General features: G+C 37.9%; 1 protein-coding gene across 1 annotated transcript in view; it reads right to left on the bottom strand.

Moving 5' to 3' along the window:
• Positions 1–17685, bottom strand: part of KIAA0825 (KIAA0825 ortholog) — a 206789-nt gene extending 189104 nt beyond the window's left edge. The window contains exons 1-2 of the mRNA XM_041422246.1: positions 17624–17685; positions 8496–8635 (exon numbers count right to left, since the gene is read on the bottom strand). Of these exons, the coding sequence (XP_041278180.1) occupies positions 8496–8626 (131 nt within the window). The 5' untranslated portion in view covers positions 8627–8635; positions 17624–17685. The remainder of the gene's footprint in view (positions 1–8495; positions 8636–17623) is intronic.
• Between the last annotated feature and the right edge of the window lie 7049 nt (positions 17686–24734).

The following is a 24734-nucleotide window of genomic DNA, read 5'->3' as shown; positions in this document are numbered from 1 at the left end:
AAACAAAACAAAAAAAATCCAAAACAATCTAACTCTATTTTCCTACAAAAACCTTTTTGGTATTTCATTTCTACTTTTCCTTTTTTTTTTTTTTTTTTTTCAAAAGCAATGCTTAATATTTTATACAGTTTCAGTTAGAAAAAAATAATTTAGATCCTGGCAAAACTGGGGTTAATAGCCCAGGCATTAATTCCAATCCTAAACTTGATGAAAGATTGGCAAGTATCTTTTTAGTTAGTGAAACCTGTTCTCAGGACTATGAAACTAAATGCCCTCTTCATATACCTTGACTCCTGGGACAGTATCAAAGGCTCTTATTGTGGTGTGCTGATATATCTCAAACATACCCAAATAGATTACAGCATTGTGCAATATAAAAGACACTAGTATTGTTAAATCTGTGCCAATGTACTACTATTATGAGTGAATTTTTACACTTATCTTTATTGACATATGAATCTGTGAGCAAGTTAACAAACTCCAAGCTTGAATAAGTTACAGCCTTCTCAAGATCAGACATTTTGGTAATCTCAGTACTGATAAGGGGATTAAAAGGATAGATTTCAGTGCCACTGCCCTGGTCCTTACCTCCCCCACAAGTATAAATCATGATAAGTATGTTCATCTTATTTAATCCTTTTATCCTCCCAAAATAAACATTTAATTAGGACTAAAGCTGTTTTTGATTGAATAAACGTATTTTCATCCTGTTTATTTACGGCATACAGAATACTGTAGGTAAACAGCATTTCAAAACCACCACTGCATCTTGCTAAGAATTTTGTCAACACTCAGTATACAAGAACATGGCTAGTTATAGTTACTTACTCCTTTACATGAATTACATTAATTAAATATTTAGGAATTTGGTTACTTTAAAAAAAAAAAAGTGTATTATATGAGTTTAGAAAGCAAGCATTTTAAGTAAAAAAATACTTCTATTAAATATGATTAAAATTATTCTCACCATCTAGGCTGGTATCAAAAACTTTATAATTTCATACCAGTGTAGATGGAATGAGTCTTTGATTTCCTGGTTTAGAAAAGATATTTCCTAAAGTTTAGGAAACTGCAAACAAAAATGTAATTTTGATGTGAAAAATATATTTAATGTATTCAATTTTCTTAAAAGTACAGTTTTTTAAAAGCCATATAAAGTGCTTGATTCCTTTTTTCCCAGTAATATTTTTTCATTAAGTGCAAATGTATTTTTTTTAAGTTCAGAGTAGCGAATTAATTCTTTCTTTGAACATACTGAGGCATTAACCCAGATGATGTCAACTGACATGATATACATACTATGGACATGCAAATTTAATGACCCAAATAAATTTTTGTCCACAGATGACTCAACCTTTTTTTTGAACCTGTGAAACTCTTCAGACACAAACAGAAAAAAACCAGTCACCAAACTACTAAAGAAGGAGTGGAATGTAAAAGCTCAAAGAAAAAACATAACCTTCACTGTAGCAAAGAAACCTAACAGTTATGCTTGTAATTTTTTTTTAATTGACTGATTTTTCAAGAAACAAATATTTAGTCCCACACAAGTAACACCTGAGCCTTTGTGGGCACATACTTTTTGTGGCTAGTACTCCTAGCATACCATTAAGCAGGTGAAAATGATGTGACTGAAATACCTTCTCCTTCTTACAGGTGAGAGTGCCTGCAATTCTTTAACAAACAAAAGCAAAGTCGTGTTGTATTATCTGTGTCCACATTGGAGTGCTTTTCTGGAGAAACATTTGGTAAGTACCCACACTGCAGAGAGACAATCTCAATGTAAAAACTCTTAGGTGCTCTTATTTATTAAGTTAATGATAGGTTTTACAAATAACCTAATCATCTGGAGAGAATGCTTTTTAAGTGGCTTTATCAATGGACAAACAGTACAAAAAGTACTGTAATGGAACTGATAGTGCAAGCACTATCATACTATCATACAAGGTCAACCCAACATTATTTTGAAACGTATGGTATCAGAATAAGGGTTGGCCTCTCCATATATCATTTTCCATTGCCTAAGATTACTGTGAGTAATTTGAATTATGATATTCTAACTCCTTTCAATTTCTAACAAGCACATTTCAATTTATTTCATCTAGCATAAGGAGCAGCCATAAAATGGCAATGACACTGGTTAAATTAAACTGCTAAGCTACAAAGTGAAATTATCTTTTAACCTCATATTCCTTATTCTTAAGATGCTCACATTCATGGAAACACAGCTTCAGAACCAGTTTACAGGTCTTTTATTCAGAACAGACTGTTTCAAAATAAATGAGATCATTGTTTTCACTGCTGTTAAAGATGCAAGGAGTGTTAGAAAACTGCTGTTATTACTCATTAAAAAGCTTGACTGCTAGAGGTATAGGACATTCATACAAAAAAAAAACCAAGTCTGATAATTTGGAAGTCTGTGTAGCACAGGACCTGCTGTGAGCAGTAAAAAAAATTTGCAGAGAGACTTTTAGCAGTGTAATTCACACAGACATTTTCATTGTTAAACTTTCTCTTGATCTTGAATCCAAAGATGTAAACCAAAGACACAGCACTTGGTGAAAGGACTTTGAAAACTATTGCATATCTCCAATTTAGTTCCTTACAAAACATACCCACTCGTAACTGTAAAGTAACTGTATCACTGAAACCAGAAGAAATAGAATGGTGATGGCTTTGCTACACTTTAGCAAGATAAAGTTACTCAACAGCTTAACCACATAAGAACAGTCACTTCCAACTGAACCACTGCCCACCCACCTTTAATTTCCATTCTTGTTTTAAAGGCTCGAGATATTTCTGTCACAAGATGCAAGCTTTTTCTTGGTAAGTTATTTCAGAAGACAGGCAGTGAAACATGAGTTTTTCAACTCCATTAACTAAAACATGACAGTGACAAATAAGGGTTCAAACCCCATCATCTCACAAATGCATGTATGAAATGAAATGGGATACTTTACAGGGCAGTCAAAGATTTGATTACAGCTTCTGCAGATGTAGATGACAGCTAATTAACCACCTAAGGTACTGACACAGTGATAATTACTGAATATTTGTATAAAGAAATCATGTGTCAATAAACAGCCAATTTCTGAGCAACTGTGCTGCCCAGCTAGCAAGTTGCTATTGAACAACTAACCCAGACTCAGTGATTACACACAAAGACAACACAGGAAAAAAAATACATTCCTTTCTCAGTTTGTTTACTTATTCCTAGCAATTGGTCCAGTAAAGTAATTACACTAGCCAACTACTATTCTGACAAAGTTTTTAATAACATCAAATTCCCAGGTAAACACTAAAGTAATGCATTTGTACAACGAGCCAGCTACACTCACCCAAAAGAGTAAAATTATTTTTCAAAGCTGTGATAAATATTAGGTCTGAGTAAAACTGATAAAATAATAATGTCTTTTCCTCTACAATCAGACCAAATTTTGAAATTCTCCCAAATACTCAACCACTCTTGGGATTTTGGTTGAAGAAGCCAAGATTTTGATAAATCTCTTGACTAACAGGAATATGAGGCAAAACTGCTTCCTGAAAATTCCTGAGCAAAGATTTTCTTCAAAATAAGAAAGATAACTCCTGCAGCACATCTCAGTTTAAAAACACATAAGCCCTTTTACACATCAGTTCTAATACAGGAAAATGGAATGAGATAGCTTGACTTAATATACTGTTTGAAACTCCTCCATCCCTTTGTTTTGATATTGGCAAGAATTTCTTGGCAAATCAGCAAAGTTACGATCAACAGCTGGACCATATGATACTAACATCCTTACTGAGACACCTTCCAGATCTACAATTCACAAGGTAAAGATCTTGTTAGTTCTCAAATAATTATCACAATTTATATCAAATGGTGATGGGAAAAGATGCAATGCTATAAGCGCTTACTAGCACTGACCTCATTGCAGCCCTTCAAAATAGACCTTCAAAATCCTTATGATTAAACTACTGTTAATTAGGTCAGGTTGAAGTTTGTCATGGTTTCACACTGGTCAACATGCCAGGCACCCATGAAAACCAGAACAAAGGGCTCATGAGTTGAGATAAGGATTGGGAGAAAACACTCTAAGGGCAAAACAGGATCAAACTTAAAGGCATAAAGTAAACTTGTTATTAACAGAGTCAGAAGAGGATAATGAGGAGTAAAATCAGATTTTAAAACACCTTTTCCATCCCCAGCCCATCTCTCCTTCCTACCGAGAGCACAGGGAGGCAGGGCATGTGGGTGTTTGGTCAGTTTGTCACTTGAAATACTTCTTGAAATACTTCAGTTTGCTTTTAGGGAGAGGAGTCTCTATGCTATGGGGTCCTTCGCATGGGAAACAGTTCTCTGTGAACTTCTCCAGTGTGACTCCAATTTCACAAGCAGCAGTCCTGCCCAACCTCCTGCTGTAACGTGAGTCCTTCCCACGGGCAAAACAATCTTCCCAAAACTGCTTTGGCATGAGTCACTAGTTCATGAGGTGTAGTTCTTTAAGGACAAGCTGCTCTAGTTTGGAAGCAAGGACCCTCTTTTCTCTGTCTCTGGAAACAAGGGCCCTCTCTGTCTTCATGTCTCCCATTGGATTACAGCTTTTTTTAGCATCCACCCACTCCAGCATGATCACTTTTCCCATAGGCTGCAACTGGATTTCTGCATCCCCCCATGGATTACATGGAGATAGTTTGTTTTATTACAGTCCTCCCCACAGCTTGCAGAGAAATATCAACTCCAGTGCTTGGAGCACCTCCTCTTCCTCTTTCCTTTCACTGATCTCAGCATCGCCATGTTGTCTGTTTCCACATGTCCTCACTTCCCCCTCTTTCTCTGACTGGGAAAAAAAAATGCTGCTCTTAAGTATCTTTGCCAACAAATTCTTCCTTTTTAAAGATATCTGCAGGATCTTGCAGCGCTGAGAAGTTGATTTTGTCTAGGTTCTGTGTGGGGGAATCACTTTCCATGTTTCCGCTGCCGGCACCATGCAGGTGGTGCAGCTGCCGTGGTGCTGGGACCATTCAGTGCCACTCTTCATGTGGGACACTGGGGAGGAGAAGCTGCTGTCGCTGCCCCTGCCCTTCTGCCTGCAGCACGGCTGGTAGGAGTAACCAGGCAAGCAGAGCTTGCCACAGGTTGTGCTGAAATGGTGGCGGCCACGGCGGCAGCCACATGGCTGCACCTGCAGCGCCCAGACAGTCCCGGCGGTGGTGCCTCGCCACCCCTGAGGAAAAGCTGCTCCTGTGCAGATTTTCTTCTTAAATGTGTCACCACACAGGCATTGACAACTTCTCTAATTGGGCCAGCAGCATATCCATCTTCAGAGCCATAAAAGACTGGGTCTGTTGGACATTGTGGAAGCTTCTAGAAGCTTCTCACAGAAAGCACCTCTGTGGCTCTCCCGCCCGCCCCAAAAAAACCAGGCTGTGTTAAACCAACACAAAGTTTATCAGATTGCAGTCAGATCAGGCTTTTGTGAAAAGCCTCACAAATTTAGAGTCTCCAGGATGCTGCAGAGATAAAACATTATGAAATAATTGTGTTGAATTCTAAGCAATTGTTCTGTTGATGAAGACATAGAATATCTCCTACTGTCCTACAGTCTCATAAAATCTTGTTCCTTTATCACAACTAAAAGGCAGCACTCACTGAAGAAAAAACTGAATACAGACATAAAAATCAAGTGTTGAAGAAACCTCATGCTTAGCAATCACTTCGAGTTATGAACTATAGGCATGGTTTCAAGCTCTGTACTGTATTTCCTGCTTAGAAGTATTAAATATAAGCTGCAAGTTTGGTTCTGGGAATTGCTAACAAGTGAAATGCTAGTAATTCTTAAAAAACCAATTCGGAAAAATAATCCAAATACTCAGTTTTGATGAGCAGTAAAAGTCAAAGTAACTGTGAAAGGAAAGAATGAAGACAAAAGGCCAATCTGATGAATACAAGTTCACACTTGAGAATAACCTTGAGACTACCCTTGTACTCAAAACTGGCCAGCAGTGATGATCGTTTTGAGAGTTCATATTCACCTGCTTCTATAAACTCCTCTAAAAATAAACTTAACATTCAAGTGTAATAAGAGTTCCAGTACATAACAGTGAATGTATGAACCACTTACTATATTAAAATTTGCATATAACACAATTGCACACAGATGGCTTTTTTTGTTGTTGTTACAGCAAATAAAATTGGTACAGTACAAAAATACTGAAGGCAATTCAACAAAAACCATATCTGATTTGTCATGTCACACAATTTTATAAAACCTATTCAGTTAGAAGGCAATAAATGAGCAGTCAAATGATTTATACACTCTTGCCTCATAATTTTTTACACAATGTTTTATTTTTAAATATATATATATGAATGTATACTACTATGTTCATTCTCCGTGGTCCAATAAAAGCATAAATCTATCTGATGAAAAATGGATTGTATTTCAATTGTATCACTGTATCACATAGAGTTGCTCTTATCATACCACTTAAAAAGATCAATGGTAACTTGAAAATTATTTCATTCCATGCCACCTCTAATATATTAGGAATAAAAGGACTCTTTTTAATTTAAAAGTTGCATCAGCTGCTGTCCATCTTATTTTAAATTCTTTCAATTTCTGAAACTGACACAGTACAGGAGCAAAATAGCACCTGGTAACTACAGAGCTACTTCCTGTCTTTCCTTGTGAAAATAAGGTTAAAGCTAGCTTAGGTGTCAATTCAGCAGAAATTTTTCCTGACCTGCATTGCTCCTAATCCAAATTCCAGCTCTCCTTTAATAAAATATACAGTAAAAAAAACTTACAGTAAAATTTCCTTCTAATTTGTAAGACTAGATAGGTAAAACAGTGACAATCAGCCTCTTTCAAGACATACAAACACTTCCACTGTGATGATGCTAATGTAAAATGTAACATAAAATGCTAAGTGGCTATAAAGTACCACTTAAAAGAATGAACAGCTGGCTTCCCTTCCTATAGTCAGATGTTTTCTCAACAAGCAACATGCATATTTCACACATTAAAACAAGAAACAGTAGTGAAGCATTCCTTCTAAAGGTTCATTTTGAGAATAATCTTCCTAACTCTCAGGATATCTCTGAAGAATGACAACAAAATCACTTTTATTTGGTAGTTGAAGAGGTGACAACAGTTATGCTAAAAATGCTGATGCTGTTTTTTCCAGTTATACAATGCCATAGACACATGAAACTTAATTACCTGTGTAATTAATTATGTTACGACATAAACTAATCTCTAAGTATCTACATTTTGCTCATGTCAACAGCTGGAAAACTCTAACATGAAATTGTATTATGCAGTGGTCCACAACAGCATATTTACCAGATCTTCACTACCATTGCTACCGTGGGATTATTAATATTGCAAATACTTTAATAAACACTAAGTTTTTATATGAAAATGGGAGGTAAGACTAATAGAAATATCCCCCCCAAAAAAACTCTTAGCCCAGCATAACCTTGACAATAACTGAGAAATTATCTAAGTCAGTTTTCAGCGAGGTATGGCAATGGTTTATTTCCATCCTTCCAGAGGCTGTTTGGGAGCAAAGACCGCTGACAAAAGTAGGCTATATTAAAATGATACAATCTTAAAACAGATGTCATGACGGATGTTCTTTGAAATCCTACTTTAAGATGCACTGTTCATACTTGAAGATGCTCACAAAGGTGAGCATTTTCAAAATTTAATATAAAATCCTGCCATATCTCTGACTGTACACTTCTTTTTTTAAATCTACAAAAATTTTATTTGCTTAAGAGCATCTTTTGCTGATGAAAGTATTACAAAGATACGAAAGAGTTAAGCCACAAATAAGGCACAGAACCCTGAGCTGATTATTTTGTATTGATGCAAAAAAATGTGCATCAACAACAAACTTTTTTAGTACTCCACTCTTTCTGTAACACTGATTTTTGGAAATCAGTGTGTTACGAGGAAGCGGACAAAGAAATATATTATAAATTGTAGAAAGAAAATGTGTAATTGCAGCACAAGAGTTTTAACTGAAATTGTAAAACAATGGATCATATAAGAAAAAAATATACATATATTAACTGAATTAATTTTTCTACTTTCATTAGAAATGCTTAAACAACATGCAACATTTGGTTTTTGTCAAATTCTGTAGTTCTTTTAGTCAATAAAAATTTATCTCATTAGTAGGAAATTTTATCTCATAGTAATAGAAAATACAGCTGTCATGGGAATTCACATTTTCTTCCTTCACTATCACACCTACTTCAACAGAACCTAAGGTTAACATGATACAATTGTTAAAAATACCATAGAAAGAAAGACTATAGCACAATAATTATACAGCATTAAAATTTTGTTAAATGCTTGAGTGGTTAAAATAAAATTACTGCTGAAATATTTATCAGAATTTTAACATACTACTAGAAAAGAAAGGTAAGTTAAACTACATTTCTTCCCAAATGCAATGCCTTTCTCTAGTATTTTGCATACAAATAAAATACTCTTTACCTGTAAGAGTTCTTCTTTATTTTTTCATCAAGATCACTAAGGATTTGTCGGAATTCCAATTCTCCAGGGAGAACATTTAACAAACAGTCTAAATTGGAAGAATCAAAAGAATACTCTCCTCCCCATTCCATTTTTAGAATCTGTAAAACAAATACAGCAAAATGGTTAAAAAATGGAAAGATGTTGACTAGAAGTACCAAAGTACACAATATATTGTTCTTTGGAGATATTAGATTATATAATAATATAAATATTAGACTATTATGCTTCTGCATAGACTGCTACAGAGGGAAACCAGGAACACGAGTGTTGAGATAAGTTTCATAGTATCTTGCATTTCTTTAGTTTAAAGAATGCAGTTCTTTTACCTTAACCACAGCAGTAGCTGTTTTTTTTTAAGATTTAGAAAGAAAATTCTCGCTATGGAATGGAAACTAAAAATAAACATATTACAGGGTCAACTTATTTTCTGTATACTTATAATTTCTGCCCAAGGAGTAACTGTTTTCTGGAAATTCAGCACATCATTGCAAATACATGCAAACAACAAACCAGACTAAACCAAGCTTCGTCTTGCTATGTACTCATTTTACTAAACACAGGTCAAATCCAACAGCCTATTCAAACTAATACAGTACCTTTGTGTCTTTATATCAGAACCAAAGCATTAGCATGGTTTTTTTTTTCCTGTTTTCTATTTTTTCTGCATACTCTTGTGGAGAAATAATGAAATTTATTTTAACATCAGTGATGACTTACTACCAAAATTAAGGCAGAACATGATAAAAACTGGAACCTTCTTAATAATCAGTATATCTCATGTCTGCTATTTAGTATGTCATATTTAATACTATCCATATTGCAGCAACAACATGAGAAACAAACATAATATTCATATTGTTAGGGCCTTAACCTGCCAATTGCTGGACGCTCTCCTCAGAATTTCTGGGTTGATAGACAGTGCCCAGCAGGGGTCAAGGGTGGGGAAAAGGAAAGGTGATTGACACCCCCCCGGGGAAGGAAATTTCAGGGAGAAACCAGGGGAAACTGAGGCAAGTCATGACATCACACCGCAACATCATATGCACACAGTTTGGCAGCAAAATATAATAAACACATTATTTTTCCGGCAAGCAATATTCTTTTACAAAGCAGCTACAGTATTGGTTGTTATCTAGAGGCACTACAAAAATAGACTGAATTTTTCTAAGTGAACTGTCTGCAAAACATATGTTTAAAAAGAACATCAGATATTTAATATGCAAGGTCAAGATGATTGGTTTTGGTCATATGTGTAGACTTAAAAGTAGCAAAAAGGCACATTTCTGGTTTTGGTCTTCCAAAGAAACATTCAAAAAAACATGGAAGTTGTCTAAAGCATAATGTCTTGCACATCTCAATTAACATCACACCAATATTAAATATTTAATGGATAAAGTGTTTTCTTAAATTCTCAGAAGCTACAGAATACCTCTTTGCAAATAACAATTCAAACGCAACATTTTGGGATGTAGCTGAAACTCAACCACTTGCTGGTGGAAAAGCCTGGATGTAAATCAAATACATCTTTTAAAGCATTAAGGAAATGTCACTCTTTTAATATAAGCTTAACAGATGTTATTACAATTAAAAACACTAATTAAAAGTTAAATGAAAACCATTAAACAGCACTTTGCAGAACTGAGATAAAAGGAATACTGAAAAAACAGCTCTTTCTTCAAGTATGATACTACTTACAATAGACTCGGTCATGCACATCCTTTTCTCTTATAAAGGTTTACACAGAATGTAATTTTAACTCCATTCAATACCTATAACTCAAACCCATCTTTTATTCAACTGTCTTGTAGAACAATGATTGGTGTAAAATGAACTGTATAACAGATAGATTAATAGATAGATAGATAGATAGATAGATAGATAGATAGATAGATAGACAGACAGATAGATATACTGCAAAAATACTAACAGTTTGGAATGAGTTAAAGTTTTCATGAAATAGCTGCACAACCAAAATTATGTATTTGTACTTAACCCTAACTCTCTAAAGCCAAAAGAAGCTTATGCTCCTTGGAAAAAATATCAGTATACTTTACAGACTACTAACTGTTTGAAAAATTCATCAAATGAAAAAAAAATCACCTTGTAAACATGACAGCCTAGTTTTCATGCATGCATTCCTGAAGACTTCTATGTCATACTTCATTGGTTCACTTGTCAAAACAAAGCAATTATTCCTTTCAGTCTTGGTTTATGGAAGAAAAGCAACACTTGATTATTCAGTTTTTAAATATTATTTTATGGCTTATACTAATTTCTTCTTCTGAAAATCTAAACCCAAAAATGTTTCAAAAGGAAAAAATAAGAGCATCAAGACATAAATTAGCAAAATTGAGAAGAAATTTTACTGTTATTTAGCATAACCAGAGCCAGGGCCTTCAGTGCACCAAAAGACTCTAACTGATGATCTGACTCTAAGCAGAACTACACCACCAGCATGCTGGTTGCCCTCCTTGTCTCCCCTGGGGGCAGCAGGATGGGCATCAGCTAGCAAGGACCCTCCCCTGCCATTTGGGATTTTCCCTGCCTCTCCTGTTAATCCAAAGAGCAGACAGTTGCTGATGCCCTCAAAGACCTAGTGACAGCCCTCCTCTGATGGCAAAACCCTCAATGCTTGTTTTTTAAGAAAGAAATCCATTTCTTTCTTAAAAGATAAATGGGGGAAGAACTTAGTTTGGAAAATCTGAATTCTGTCAAAGTATTTCAGACATTAATAATTCTCTTTTTTTTTTGTAAAGGAGATTAATTTAAGCTTTGTTTTTAAGCAGCATAGAAATATCATTCTATCGTATTTCAATTTACTATTATGATGAACTATTGTATGTTTTAAGACAAATGGTCTTAGAGAACTTGTTTCAAGTACACTCTCTACATCACTATCTTAATAGACCTACTTATTTTCAAAACATATTAGAGGACTGGCCATCAACATTAAAATGACACAGCTGTAAATCTTTTCAATAGCTACTCAAGAAACTTAAACAATGTACAGTTTAGCTTAAAAAGAAATATTTTCCAAGTCTCTTATTTTAAGCCACAGTATCAATGACATTTAACATCACTGTAATAATTTCCCACTTCTAACAAGTGTAAATTATGAAACTTTTTTACCAAAAATCATTAGGCCTATTTAAAAAAAAAAAAAAACTACACAACACTCAAGTTAATACAACAGATAATTCTTGCTTTTAAAGCTTACAGAGTTTACCATTGAAAAGCACTTTTTGTGTGTGTGTGTTTTCTTTTTCAGTGTCAATAAAATGGAAGAAATCTCCTATAAAAATTATATTTGGTTCAAACTGGGTATTTTTTCATTCTGTTTAAACAATTAAATTAAACATAATTGTAAAAGCCTTCCAGTACAAACATACATGTGAAATTCCACGGTCAATCTGTAATGTTTATATTTACTATAATAAGCCTTTGCTCTCAGACATACAGTTTGTAAAAGCGGCACTTAGCTAAATCTTGAACAGAATTTTTTGAGCACATCTGTTGCATACGCACCTATCAATGTACTCATAACTTGGAAAAAGGGATATGTTAAACTGCTGCACTGAAAGTATAGAGAATTGCCAAATCTTTGAAGCTTTTTTTCTGTTACTGCTTCTTATCTTACAGGAGGTATCTCTTTATTGCCCTAACATCCTTGCAAAACTAAAAGGGAATGAGAGAATTGACAAGATTTTTCATCACTCAGCTTATGCTTTCAATGAGACCTTAACAATTATTTCCTTTATCTAGCTTTAGTTGCATAACTGTTTCCAGCCACTTTATAGCACAGAAGATGTCATCTGCAATCACACAGCAGGCAGCAAGAGTGATGGCAGTGGCCTGAGATACTACAATTCAATGTGAAATTCCTATTGCTCTGTACATTTAAATAGTCTGAATATTTATAATTATTTTGAAAACCACATAGATCATACAAAATAAATCAATTTAAAACCTGCAATTTCTTGAGCTTTACTCTGACATGGTAAAAGCTTTTTACCCAATCTTCTGTGGCAAAAATCCTTTAAAATTGTTTACTGTTTAGAATAGACTTGTAAAAGAAAAGGAAAATTTAAAATTCTCTCTATAAAAGAACATGACTCATTTCTGTTCCTGCTCATATGTATTGAAGATTTCTATTTAAATTTTCCAAATTGCCTTTCACCTATTTTGCACACTTTGCTGAAGCACACACAACATTTACAAAAAGAATAGCCTATTGTTCCAGTAAAAAAAGACATTTAATGCAAAAAAAAAAAACCAAAAAAAAAAACCTCAACAAAACAGAGCAACCAGTCTTCATTATGGTTTTATTTACTACATATTTTGAATGCCACAAATAACTTTGAAACAAGTTTACTAAAAACATCTTGAAATATTCCCCCTGCGAAGTTTCCACATTGCCTCTTTTCATAAACTTACACTTAAAAGTTAATTTTATATTTGTAAATTATTATCCACCACACACTTTGCCTTTATAATTTTTAAAGATGAATTTTAAGTATCTATAATTAAATACTCATTTTTAACCCTTTTGAATACAGTTTTCTTCCAAATTCTACCATAAGAGTCACCAAATAAGAGAATGGGAATAAAATATAACTAAAGAAACAAAGTCCTCACTGTGGATGCAAGAGAAAGCTATGCCTTCCACCTAAAGCTGTAATATCAAAATGCAGTGCTGTGATTAAGGCAGCTATATCAGAACTTAAATCATAACATTGTCAAAAAGGACTGTGAAAATGCACATTTCTGACAAGTAGCATATGCTACTATTTTTAATATCTGTAGTTGTTTCAAACTATGTAGCTTAGGCCTGTATTGTAGGCATATGTACATGCCAGAATTTATAACTAAAATCCGTGAGTTCTCCCTATTGTCTCTCCCCGATTCTTCGAGCCACAGAAAGTAAAATGCTGAGGATAGAAAGGAATCAGCACTGCTTTTTAAGATTTCCTGCTACTTGGGACTGGTAAAAAATGTTCAAAGACACTGAAAGAGTTCTCATTTACATAAACTTAATCAAACACTATTGGTGTGACACTATTGTAAAGGCAGTGACTTCAAAAGAGGAACATGCCATCTGGAGTTACAAGAAAACTCCCGAGTAGTTATGTCAGAAGAAAGGAATAAAGGATAATGTGATTTCCTAAACTTCAGTAAAGAAGAAATGGCTACTTTCTGAGTAGCTCTTGAGACAAACAGTTCTATACAATCTTGAGCACTCAGCTGGTTATCCTGCAGCTGGAATCCCACAGTGTGTGATCTAAGGTTCAACATTTATAAACAAGCAACCCTTACACAAGAAGCCCACAAGCATTAAGAATCCTACCTCTAAATCCAGTGGCTTTCCCCAGCTCCTTATTAGTCTATATAGTTACTAAAACCGTAAGTGTGACAACACAGATGTGTGTCTGTATACAAGTGCAACTATTTTGTCTTCCTTTTCTGGTTTTCAAAATTCCAGATACTGCTTCTCAGCCCATTTTGCTTTTTTTTTTTTTCCCCTTGGTGCCTGAGCTCCTATTTTTTTTTTCATAAATTTGGGATTTTTTTAAAAAAAATATAAATCTGGCGCAATATTGTCTTCTTTTTATGCAGTATAAGGCCTTACAAAAAGTAATTTACTAATCAACTTTTCTGCCAATGCCACATACAAACACAGGACAAAATTACTGTGACACTGTCACCAATTGAGACTACATTGATCAATCTCATTGTCAAATTATTATACTTTATAAATGATGGATACTTTAAAATAATTTTCAGTTAAAACAATAATTACCAATCAGTAGACTAAAGTAACCATCAATGCATAGAAAAGAGATTCTTAGAAGCCTAACTGGAAATATCTACTCAATATTTTCTTATAATCTTCTTAGCTAAAAAACTGCAACTAAATAGAACAATTTCAAAACAGACTATAGTACCTAATTTATTTTGTACTGCTCTAGATGAGGTTTAAAAGGATTGAGTAAATTTTGCATACAGGTATGAGAAAATGTCTAAGACCAATAATTACTTTCCCCAGAAAGACTAAATGGCATTGGTTTTTTTTCCTGAAGAACAAGAACATAAGTCTCGTATATGAGACTAATGGTGCATCCTCTGCAGAATTGTCTATCTAATTGTGGCAATAAGAACTGCTATTTAGGTACAATAAAATTTGAGTTTTTTCATTTTGTGGCACTTACAAACTGAGAAAGAAGAGGTAATACTTTATAAAATCCCCCCCAAATCCCTCACAGAAACATGCTTTGAGAAGCATCTGCTATGGCATTCCTACCTTGCTCATCATTAGTGTCTAAAACTGCACAGATTTATAAGGACTGTTCTGAAAGAACTTATCTTTAAGCACAGTGGTAAAGAACCAAAAGTATACTATTTTCAACTAAAAACCTTACAAATACCTACTAGCTACTTCTAAAAGCAGTTTCTTTTCTTGTTTATTGGAAAAATCCTCCATTGTAACACAATACACTTTAAGGACAATGGTATTTAAAAGATAGAAATTTTAAGACCTTTCAGGTCTTGTCATTCAGTAGATCAGACACAGAGTTGCTGGAATCTTAACAGGAAATAGCTTTCCAATGAAACTATTATATTTTGAAAGAATTACAAAAATAGCCCGTGACCACAGCTTTTAAAAGGTAGGCTGCATTTCAGGTCCTTCATTGCCACACACTCTATTTTCTTTCATTACTACTCAATTTAAAACTGAGAGCATGAAAGATGCCCATTTTATAAAAATGAAATACAGAAGCTCTCCACAGAGATGCCTCTTAAATTGGCCCAAGTTTATAGTCACATTCTTAAAAGTTTGTTTCGTAGTATAAATGTAATGGATTTTGGGTTTTCTCCCAAATACTATTATTACTGCTACTGTAGTAGTACTATACAGGGTCATGTGAAACATTTTATTAGCCAGGAGATTTCCTTTTTTTCTTTTTCATCTTTTTTAAAATGAAATCATTACTTTTTTCTGCTGCCATTACTCATCTTGTAAAGCTTGATGTGACAGTGCCTAATGTACAATGCGCCACTCAGATTCTACAGCAAAACGCAGGCTCATATTCCTACTCAGCTATGTTTTTCACCTTCAAAAGCACTGCTAAGCATCTGTTTGCCTCTCCTTAAGAAAAAGACACCTCATAAGTAAAATAATTACAAACTAACTATTTTTACCATGTTGTTGTGATTTAGGAATCATTACTGAAAACACTCCAAAGCATACAGATTCGCTCACTCCCTCTTTCTCCTCCCCTACTTCCTGAGGCAGGAGGGAGAGAAAAATTGTAAAAGGTAAAGATTGTAGGTTGAGAAAAGGACAATTTACTGGAAACAGCAACAAGATCAGAAATGTAACAGGAACAATGTTACCTGAAATACACAAAAGTTGTACAAGAAAGGCAATTGATTCATACAGGGAAAAGCCCACCACACAGAAACCCGCCCTGAGCAAACATCCGCCACATTCCCAACAGCCAGAAGGAACGCACTTCCCTTGCCCCCGGTGATGATGTGAGGTGGTAGAGAATAACCTCCAGGTGCTAGCCATGACCCATCCTGGCCGCTGCTAAAAATAACTGTCCTGAAAAGAACCAGCATATTATCTACCCCTTATTATACACCATATAATTTATGCCCAAATCCTACACCTTCCATGAATACACATATAGTACATATACACAAACAGTTATAATTTCCATCAATGGCCTTCCCTCCAAGATATCTGTAGAGTTCATTGAGTCCATGTGGGTTCTCTGTCCTAGATGTCTTCCAGAGCAGGAGGGCTGGGGTGCTGCCAGGTGGTTGCAAGCTGCATCACGAGCTCATGAGCCGTGTGTCTGGAGCAGTCCATACTCACTGGCATTAGGCTATGGCATTCAGCTACTAACATTATACAACGAAACATTACAGACTGCTCTCACCTAAAAATCAAATTCCCTTCAGTTACACATCACATTTCCCCATCCAGCTGCATTAAATACCAAGTGCACCAAGGTCATTGAGCAAAAACAGTCCCACGGACAGGTTTGTCTTAGCTTAAAGCTGGACTAATCCAAACTGTCTCCCCTAACACATTCCTAATGTGCTCCACAGTAACTTTATCCCCCTCTTTGGTATGAGATTTGATTGGGTAGGGCCAGGGCCAGGTCAATTCATGGAGCCCCCCTCTAGCATTAACCAAACAAGTGGGCTTTGCTAAGTGCAGACCTCAATGTATGAAGGACTACCAGCCATTGCTTTCAATGTGGTTTTAACAGTCCATTGTAGCTCCCTGACTGGAAATAATTCACTCTTATGCTGCCAGCCCAGGTCCACCAGAGACTTTTTAATCTCAATAACCCAATTCACCTGTTCATTGTTGTGATGTTTTCCAGTAACTCAACTCCTGGGCACATGTGCATCTACATGATGTACTTTTACAGCCAAGTCCTCCACCTGGGCAGTGAGATCTTGCCACAATTCAGCAGCCCAGATTTACTTCTGTGCTGCCAATTGGTCTTTTCCCATTGGTTTAGCCATCCCCAGAGAGCATTTGCTGCCATCCACAAGTCAGTGTAGAGGTAAAGCACTGGCCATTTCTCTCATTCAGCGATATCTACACACTATTCCACTGCAGTCCAGATAAGACCAAGGCAGATAGTGGGGCTATGTTTCCAGCCCTCGGGCAATTGACTGCAGGTATACTAGATACCCTCCAGGTGAAAGCAAAGTGTTGTGGGGAGTCTGCTGCTAAAGGAAGGGAGAAAAACACATTAGCAATATTAATGATGGCAGCACTTTGCTGCCTTGGATTCCAGTTCATACTGAAGTTCCAGTATATACAGCATAGCAGCGCTCAGAGCGGGTAGGACTTCCTTCAGACCACAATTCTGTCAGTCTCCACTCTCCACTGGAGTTATGCACTGGCCATATGGCTCTATGCACTCTCACTGGCTCTAAATGGTGAGAGACTCGCTGATTGCTCCTTGGTGCTTCAATTAATGAATCATCTCATGGATCGAGGTCATAGAGTCCCGGCTGGTGTGATATTGCCAACATTGCACTGTTGTGGTAGTGACCATTACCTGTTTTTCTTCAAACCTCAGCAGTCCCACAGCAGAAGGGTCCTCTGAAAGATCAGGCAAGGTATTCAGCTACTTAATGTCCTCTGACTCCACAGCAGTGCCATTGATTGACACTGACTGGATGCCAGGCACCCACCAAAGCCTCTTTTGGCACTCCCCTTTGCAGCTGGACATGGGACAGAAAACATAACAAAGGGTTCATCAGTCAAGGACCAGAGGAGATCATTCGCCAAACACTATAATGGGCAAAACAGGCTCAAATTAGAGATATTAATTTAATTTATTATTCACAAAATCAGAGCAGGATACTGAGAAGTAGAGTAAGATCTTAAAGAACACCTTTCCTGCATGCCTACCTCCACCCCAGCTGTGCCCCACAGTGGCTCACAGGGAGACAAGGAATGGTGGTTATGGTCAGCTCATTACACATTGTTTCTCCCTCTGCTCAGGGATAGGAGTCCTTCCACTATTTCCACAGGCAGTCCCTTCCACAGGACACACTTTTCCACAAACTTCTCAGAAGTGAGTCTATCCCATGGGCAGCAGTCCTCCCCAAACTGCTGCAATGTGGGTCACTCTTGCACTGGACTCAGTTCCTTCAAGGACAGGCTGCTCCAGAATGGGTCCCCCATGGGGTCAAAAGTCCTGCCAGGAAACCTGCTCCAGCATGGGCTCCTTTGTTCATGGGTCAGATACCCTGCTCCAGCACAGGCCTCCCCCAGGGTAACAGCCTCTTTTAGGCATCCACCTGCTCCAGTGTGAGTCTACTCCAGGGGCTGCAGATGGATCTCTGCACCCCCATGGATCTCCAAGGGCTGAAGGGGTACAGCTACTTCATCGTGGTGTTCACCATGGGCTGCTGCTCACCTCAGGCACCTGGAGTACCTCCTCTCTCCTTCTTCACTGATCTTGGTGCCTGCAGAGTTGGTCCTCTCATATTACACTCTTCACTGGCTGTTAATAAAAGCTGTGCAATACTTTTCTTTCTTTTCTTCTCCTCTTCCTTCTCCTTCTTCCTCTTCTTCTTCAATATGTTATCACTGAAGCACTACCACCATCCCTACCCGGCCCAGCCCTGGCCAGCAGCACATTCATATTTGGATCTGCCAAAGATCAACTCAGCCAGATGCTAAGGAAGCTTCTAGCAGCTTCTCACAGAACCCATCCCCTATAGCCCCCACTTCCAAAACCAGGTCACGGAACCAGGTACAATCAGCTATCCCAAAAATCCAATTATGCCCTTTTGGATCCTTGAAATACCTTCTTCCTGAGGTAAACTATGCCCAAGAAGCACAGGGCCTCTGGGCCAGTCACAATGGAGTGTGTTTGCCATTCGTTCCCAGCCAGAATCACTTCAGCTTCCAGTACAGTCAGCTGTCCAGTTTCCCCTGTCACCTCAGAAACAGAGATGCATTCTTCCCCTACATATCTCGATGGCATCAGGGTACACTGAATACCTGAGTCAACTAAAGACTTAGGTTCTTGTGGGTCTGATGAACCAAGCCATTAGATCCACACAGACCAATAGATTTGACTGTCCCTTTCCCCCACCTGGCTGGAGGCAGAGCCTCTTTAGTTCTGGTAATGGTATTCATTAATATTTCTTGTAAATATGAACTGGACATCCTTTCAGGATTGGAAGCAACATCAGCCCTTCTATTCTGTCTGAGGACTCACCCTCTGGAAACTGGAGCTGCATTTATGAAGGGTTTCCTCTGATGTTTGTTCTTTCTCTCAACACACGTACCTGTGCTGCCAGCGCAGAGCTGGTTTTCCATCCCACTTCCTCATATCCTCTCTGGGGTCACACAGCAAAAAACACAGGTTACCTTGTGGTTTGTACCCTCTCTCTTGAGCAGACGGGTACTTGTTCCAAATAGTCCAGACTCTGGTCCACAGTGGAGGGGAATGGGACGTTTCCTCTCTAATTTGCTGAAGTCTTTTGAGTCTGTGTGCAGTCTTGGACAGTCTTTCCACAGGCAAGGTGCAGGTCAGTAGGGAGGAAAAAAGATGGTCACCCCATGGCTGTAGCTAGATACTCACCTAAAGCAGTTTGTTCTCCTCCTATCACGGACATCAATGCCAATAGCTGGTGTACAATGATCATGTGCTCCATCCAAACTTCTGCCATGTGGATTGTGCACACTGGACCTCATCTGGATCTACAGGGGACTGCACATTAGTTGAATCCCTAGAGATTACCTCCAGAACACTCATTCTCCCAGGTACTGGATACCTTTCTCCATGGTGTCCCACCTGCCTGGGTGCACTACTAGATCACCCTTGAGAGAGTACCTTCCTTTCATGTTTGACAGGTGTCACCTCCAAAGGCTGAGAGCTTCTGTTCCCTTCCCAATGCCCTTGTCAGTGCCCAGATCCTGGGACAGGGATTCCAGCTGCTCAGCCTTATTAACATCTAGTTTCATATCATGGGCCATGATATGGCAGCATTGGAGCAGCCAGGGCAGACTGGCAGCTGAAATCTTCTTGCACAGCCTGCAGCCCACCTGGGGACAGGGATCAGTGATTATCTCTGGACCTGCCTTTTCCTCCTGTTCTATTGGCATGGGCTGTTCCTGCAGTTCAGCTGCAGTTTGAGTGGTCACAGTGGCTGTTGGTCTGATTTCCTCCTCTTACCCCTGAGGTGTCTACTATCAAGCAACAGTCAAGAAATAGGAGCCAAAGCCCAGCACGGTGCATAACTTCTTGCCTCTCTGTGACTGCTACAGCATTTTTCTTTCAAATATTCTGCTTCTTCATCAGGGTCCTGCAGCTGTTCAGAAGCACCCTTAATGCAGATGACCTTCTTAAAAATCTCCTTCTTGACTAAACATGGTGAAAATCACAGAGAGGATACCTGGCAGATATAGCAGCATGAATGTGCTTTCCTTAACATCCAAAGGGAAGTCAAAATTCTCAAAAGCTGTTGTAACAGATATGAAGAAGTAAAAGGGAGTATAAAAGTGGGGAAAATCATCCTTCCCTGATGTCACACACTACAGCAAAAAAGCCATCCAGATCCTCTTCTCTGCTCTGAAAAAAGAGCACTGCGGTGGACACACAGTGCACACATGGACGTATATACAGAGTTATATACCCTGTATACCCACATGAACAGATCACAGCATGAGCAGTGGTTCTGTACCTAATAAAATAAATGCTTACACCAAATTTGTTTCAAACCCACTCTAGTCAGATATACTGTTATCTGAACCATTCGACCCTGTGCTGGACACCAAATGAGGTTGCTGTGGTTTGGAATGGTGTCCCCTAAATTAGTGCTCCCACTGAATCACTTCAAACCAAGCATCATCCACTCACTTACCCCTCCCCCTGCCATGAGATGGGGAGGAGTACTGGAAGCACAAAAGGTTAAGGAGTGAGGTAAAGATTATGGGTTGAGGTAAGAACAATATACTGGAAACAGCAATGAAGTAAGAAAGTAAAAGTATTGACATCAATATTAATAACAGGGTGTACAAGAAATGATTGACGGCAAAAAAGTTCATCACATAGCAATCTGCCATACATGAACTACACCCACACTATCCTCAACTGGAAGAGATGCCCTTTCCCTGCCCATGGCAATGATGCAAGGTGCTAGAGAAAAACCACTTGGCTACTGCAAAAATTACCCCTGTCCTGTCTGTAACCAGGACATAAGTACAGCAGCGTATATATACATGGAGTACACACAACCTAAAATGTGTCAGGCATTTTCAAGCTTGCAAGGCAAGTTATTGTTTGAATTGCTTGCTTGCTTACCCTATACGCCACATCCAGGAGTTGCTTCCTAGTCAGCCTCTCACCCAAACCTTCAAAGCATGCAACAGATCAATTCAGACTTATCTTAAGGACTGAACTCATAAGAAACCTTCAATGCTCTCACTCAAAGTAAAACAGTAAATTAATGATGAAGCTCAGAAAAGACAAACTATTTCGGTTGTGAATATTTGATTACATTGAAAATGTAAGAGGATAGCAAAATTGACTAAATAATCTTAAAGGCATCTGTATCACTTCCTTTCAGAAAAAAAGCATAAGTGACATACCACCTACAATAACACCTTTCTCCTCAGTGTTGACAGCCTCTTCTTCACAGCAAAATTGTGAAATGAAGTTAAATTTAAAAAGTTTCCTACTGTTTTTTATACCAAACTCTTTCTATGTAATTATTTATTTGCCTTCTCAACTTCTCTTCTTGTACTTGACTTCTTTTATATTCCCACTTTTCAGTCAACTTTCCAAAGAAAAGGAGGCTTACACAACCATTGTTTGGGTTTCTTCTCCAAATTGCCTCAGGCATACCCTCTTCCCAATGCAAACAAGTTTTACAAAGGGGTGAAAAACTCAAAACTAAATTGTTAAAGGTGTCAGGAAAATAGTTGCATAAATGGAAAAGAAAATCCCTGCAACTGACTCTGCTGAATTTAGCCAGATTTTGTAATCCAATATAAGAGACAAAGTCCTAAAACACTAGCTATTTCTAATTAAAACTGCAATCATACTGTCATGCTGGAAAACTTGTCAAGTGATCACCATTGACCCTTAAATGTCAGAGGCAAGATGAAGTTCGTTGCCCATGAAGATGAACAACTAATATCAGTTCTCCTGGAGAGATCACGATAGGACACACAGCTGTGTCTTGATTTCAGCTTTCAGTGATAACACCCAGTACATTCTACGTAGACAATCCTTACTCTGATTTGTGCTATCTGGAGGTCTTGGAAAGCAGGGAAAGAAGGTCAGTCTCCAAAGAATTTTTTACTAAAGAGAACTGGATGAAAGCATTAGTCAGGAGGGAGCACAATGTCACTTATGGTAAAGGCACCTACTAGTTAGGGTCTGCAGTCATCTACATAACAATTTGGAAAACACCTTATCAAAAATAAGGACATATCTCCAAAAGCTTCCCTATTGTCCAGATGCAGGAAATAAATGGCATGTCCTGGGACATCTGAATTCACACAACACACTTACTGTTTGGCAGATTAATTTCATATGTAATTTTATAAATAGAAAGTACCTCTGACAGGCAAAATCAGAAAAGGCAAATGGAAGGAGACTCTAGGACACTTTGGGACCATTTATACTTGTCGTGTGTTGATGCTGGCTGGATGCCACGCACCTACTACAGAATTCACAGAATGATTAGGTTGGAAGAGACCTTAAAGATTGAGTCCAACCCATGGCCAAAGCCACTCACTCCCTCCCCTAGGTGGCTGGACAGCAGAGAGAAAATCTAATGAAGGGTTTATGGGTTGTGATAAAGACTGGAAGAGATCACTCTTCAAATACCATCATCAGCAAAAAAGGCTCTAATTAAGAGATAGGAATTAAGTTTATTATTAATAAAATCAGAGCAGGATAATGACAAGTAAAAGAAATCCTTAAAAACACCTTCCCTTCATCCCTGCCTCCTTCCCAGTTCTACCTACTCCAGTGGTGCAAGGAGACAATGAGTGGGGGGTTGTGATCAGTTCATTGTGCATTATTTCTTCTGCTCCTTAGGAAGAGGAGCTGTTCCCCTGCTGCACAGTGAGGTCTCTCACATAGGAGACAGTTCTCCATGAACTTCCCTAATGTTAGTCCATCTCACAAGCAACAGCTTCCTGTGAACTGCTGCAACATGAGTCCATCCCACAGACAGCATTCTCCCCTAACTGCTGCAGCATGGGTCAGTCTTACATAGGGTGCAGTCCTTCAAGAACAGGCTGCTCCAGCCTGTGAGCAAGGCCCCTCTTTCTGTGTATCTCCCACGGGGTCACAGTCTCCCCTCAGACATCCACCCACTCCAGTATGGGGCTCCTCCATGAGCTGCAGGTGGATCTCTGCATCCCTGTGGACCTCCATAGGCTACAAAGCACAGCTGCTTTACACCATGCTCTTCACCACAGCTTGCAAAAGAATCTCAGCTTTAATGCCTGGAGCACTTCTCTCTCTCCTTCTCCACTGACCTTGGTGTCTGCAGAGCTGTTCCTCCCTCATGTTCTCACTGCTCTCTAGTTGCAACAACAATTCCTTTTTTTTTTTTCTTCTTAAATATGTTATCACTGAGGCATTGCCACCATTTCTAACTGTCCCAGCCTTGGCCAGTGGCACACTCATCTTCAGAGCCACCAGGGGCTGGCTCTGCCAGACGCTAAGGAAGCTTCTAGCAGCTTCTCACAGAAGCCACCCCTATAGCTTCCCATTCAGAATGGTCTGCTGAGAGAAACAACAATAATCCTGCAAGAGCAGAATCCCCCTGAAAGGGTTTCAGGACTCCGATTATTATTAAATACAGAGATTTGGCTTTGTTAGGCACTTTGGAAGCCTCACTCAGAATAAGAAGCCAAGTGAGTGGCACACAGTGTACTAGTCAGAAAGTCACTTCTCCACATCAGCCTTCTCTTTGTTTCTGAAGAACTTCTCAAACCATCTACTTGGACATTGCTGCTTTATGTTGCACAAGAAATCATGCAGAAACATGATGCAGAAGAAGGCAGAAAAAAATAAATGAAGAAAAAAGTAATGAAAATTATATGAAGACATTTGTGGATTCTTCTTCAAAATAATAAGTAAAGTGCCAAAATCACAAGAGACATGAAACTCATGGCTTGAGAACGGCATCATTGCTTCAGATAACTGAGAGGAACTGAGGCAATGCCAGCTGCACAGTGGCCTAAATGTTAATATCTATTCATGAGAAATGGGAGGGCATAACTCCCATTATGCCATCCCATTTCATAAACAAGTGATATTGCCTTTCATTACTGCCCTCCATGTCTTACTCACAGGAATTCTATCTCCTTCAACTGACAACCAAAAAAACAAACCTGGCCTGCTTGGTAAGAAGTGTTGACTCAAAGACTTCTGCCTAGTAATCACTGAGATTGAAAGACACATGACAAATAACACAAGCAAAAAGAATGAACTAGTGAAGGCTTATGTGTTCTCTCCTATAGAAATTCCTGTACTAAGTTGGATAACCTCTAAAAATTAAAATGGCATCTTGTGACAAAGATAGTGTCTAATTTTTTACAAGGTTTAAATGAATAATCATATTACAATTCTAAAAACTGCTAAATTACATACTCATTCTTGGCATACAAGTAAGATCTTATAAGGA

This window comes from Onychostruthus taczanowskii, unplaced genomic scaffold (genome assembly GCF_017590055.1).
Source record: "Onychostruthus taczanowskii isolate IOZ18803 unplaced genomic scaffold, ASM1759005v1 scaffold72, whole genome shotgun sequence".
Lineage (NCBI taxonomy): Eukaryota > Metazoa > Chordata > Aves > Passeriformes > Passeridae > Onychostruthus > Onychostruthus taczanowskii.
The sequence above is the reverse complement of the archived record's forward strand: the minus strand, read 5'-3'. Positions and strand labels throughout refer to the sequence as shown.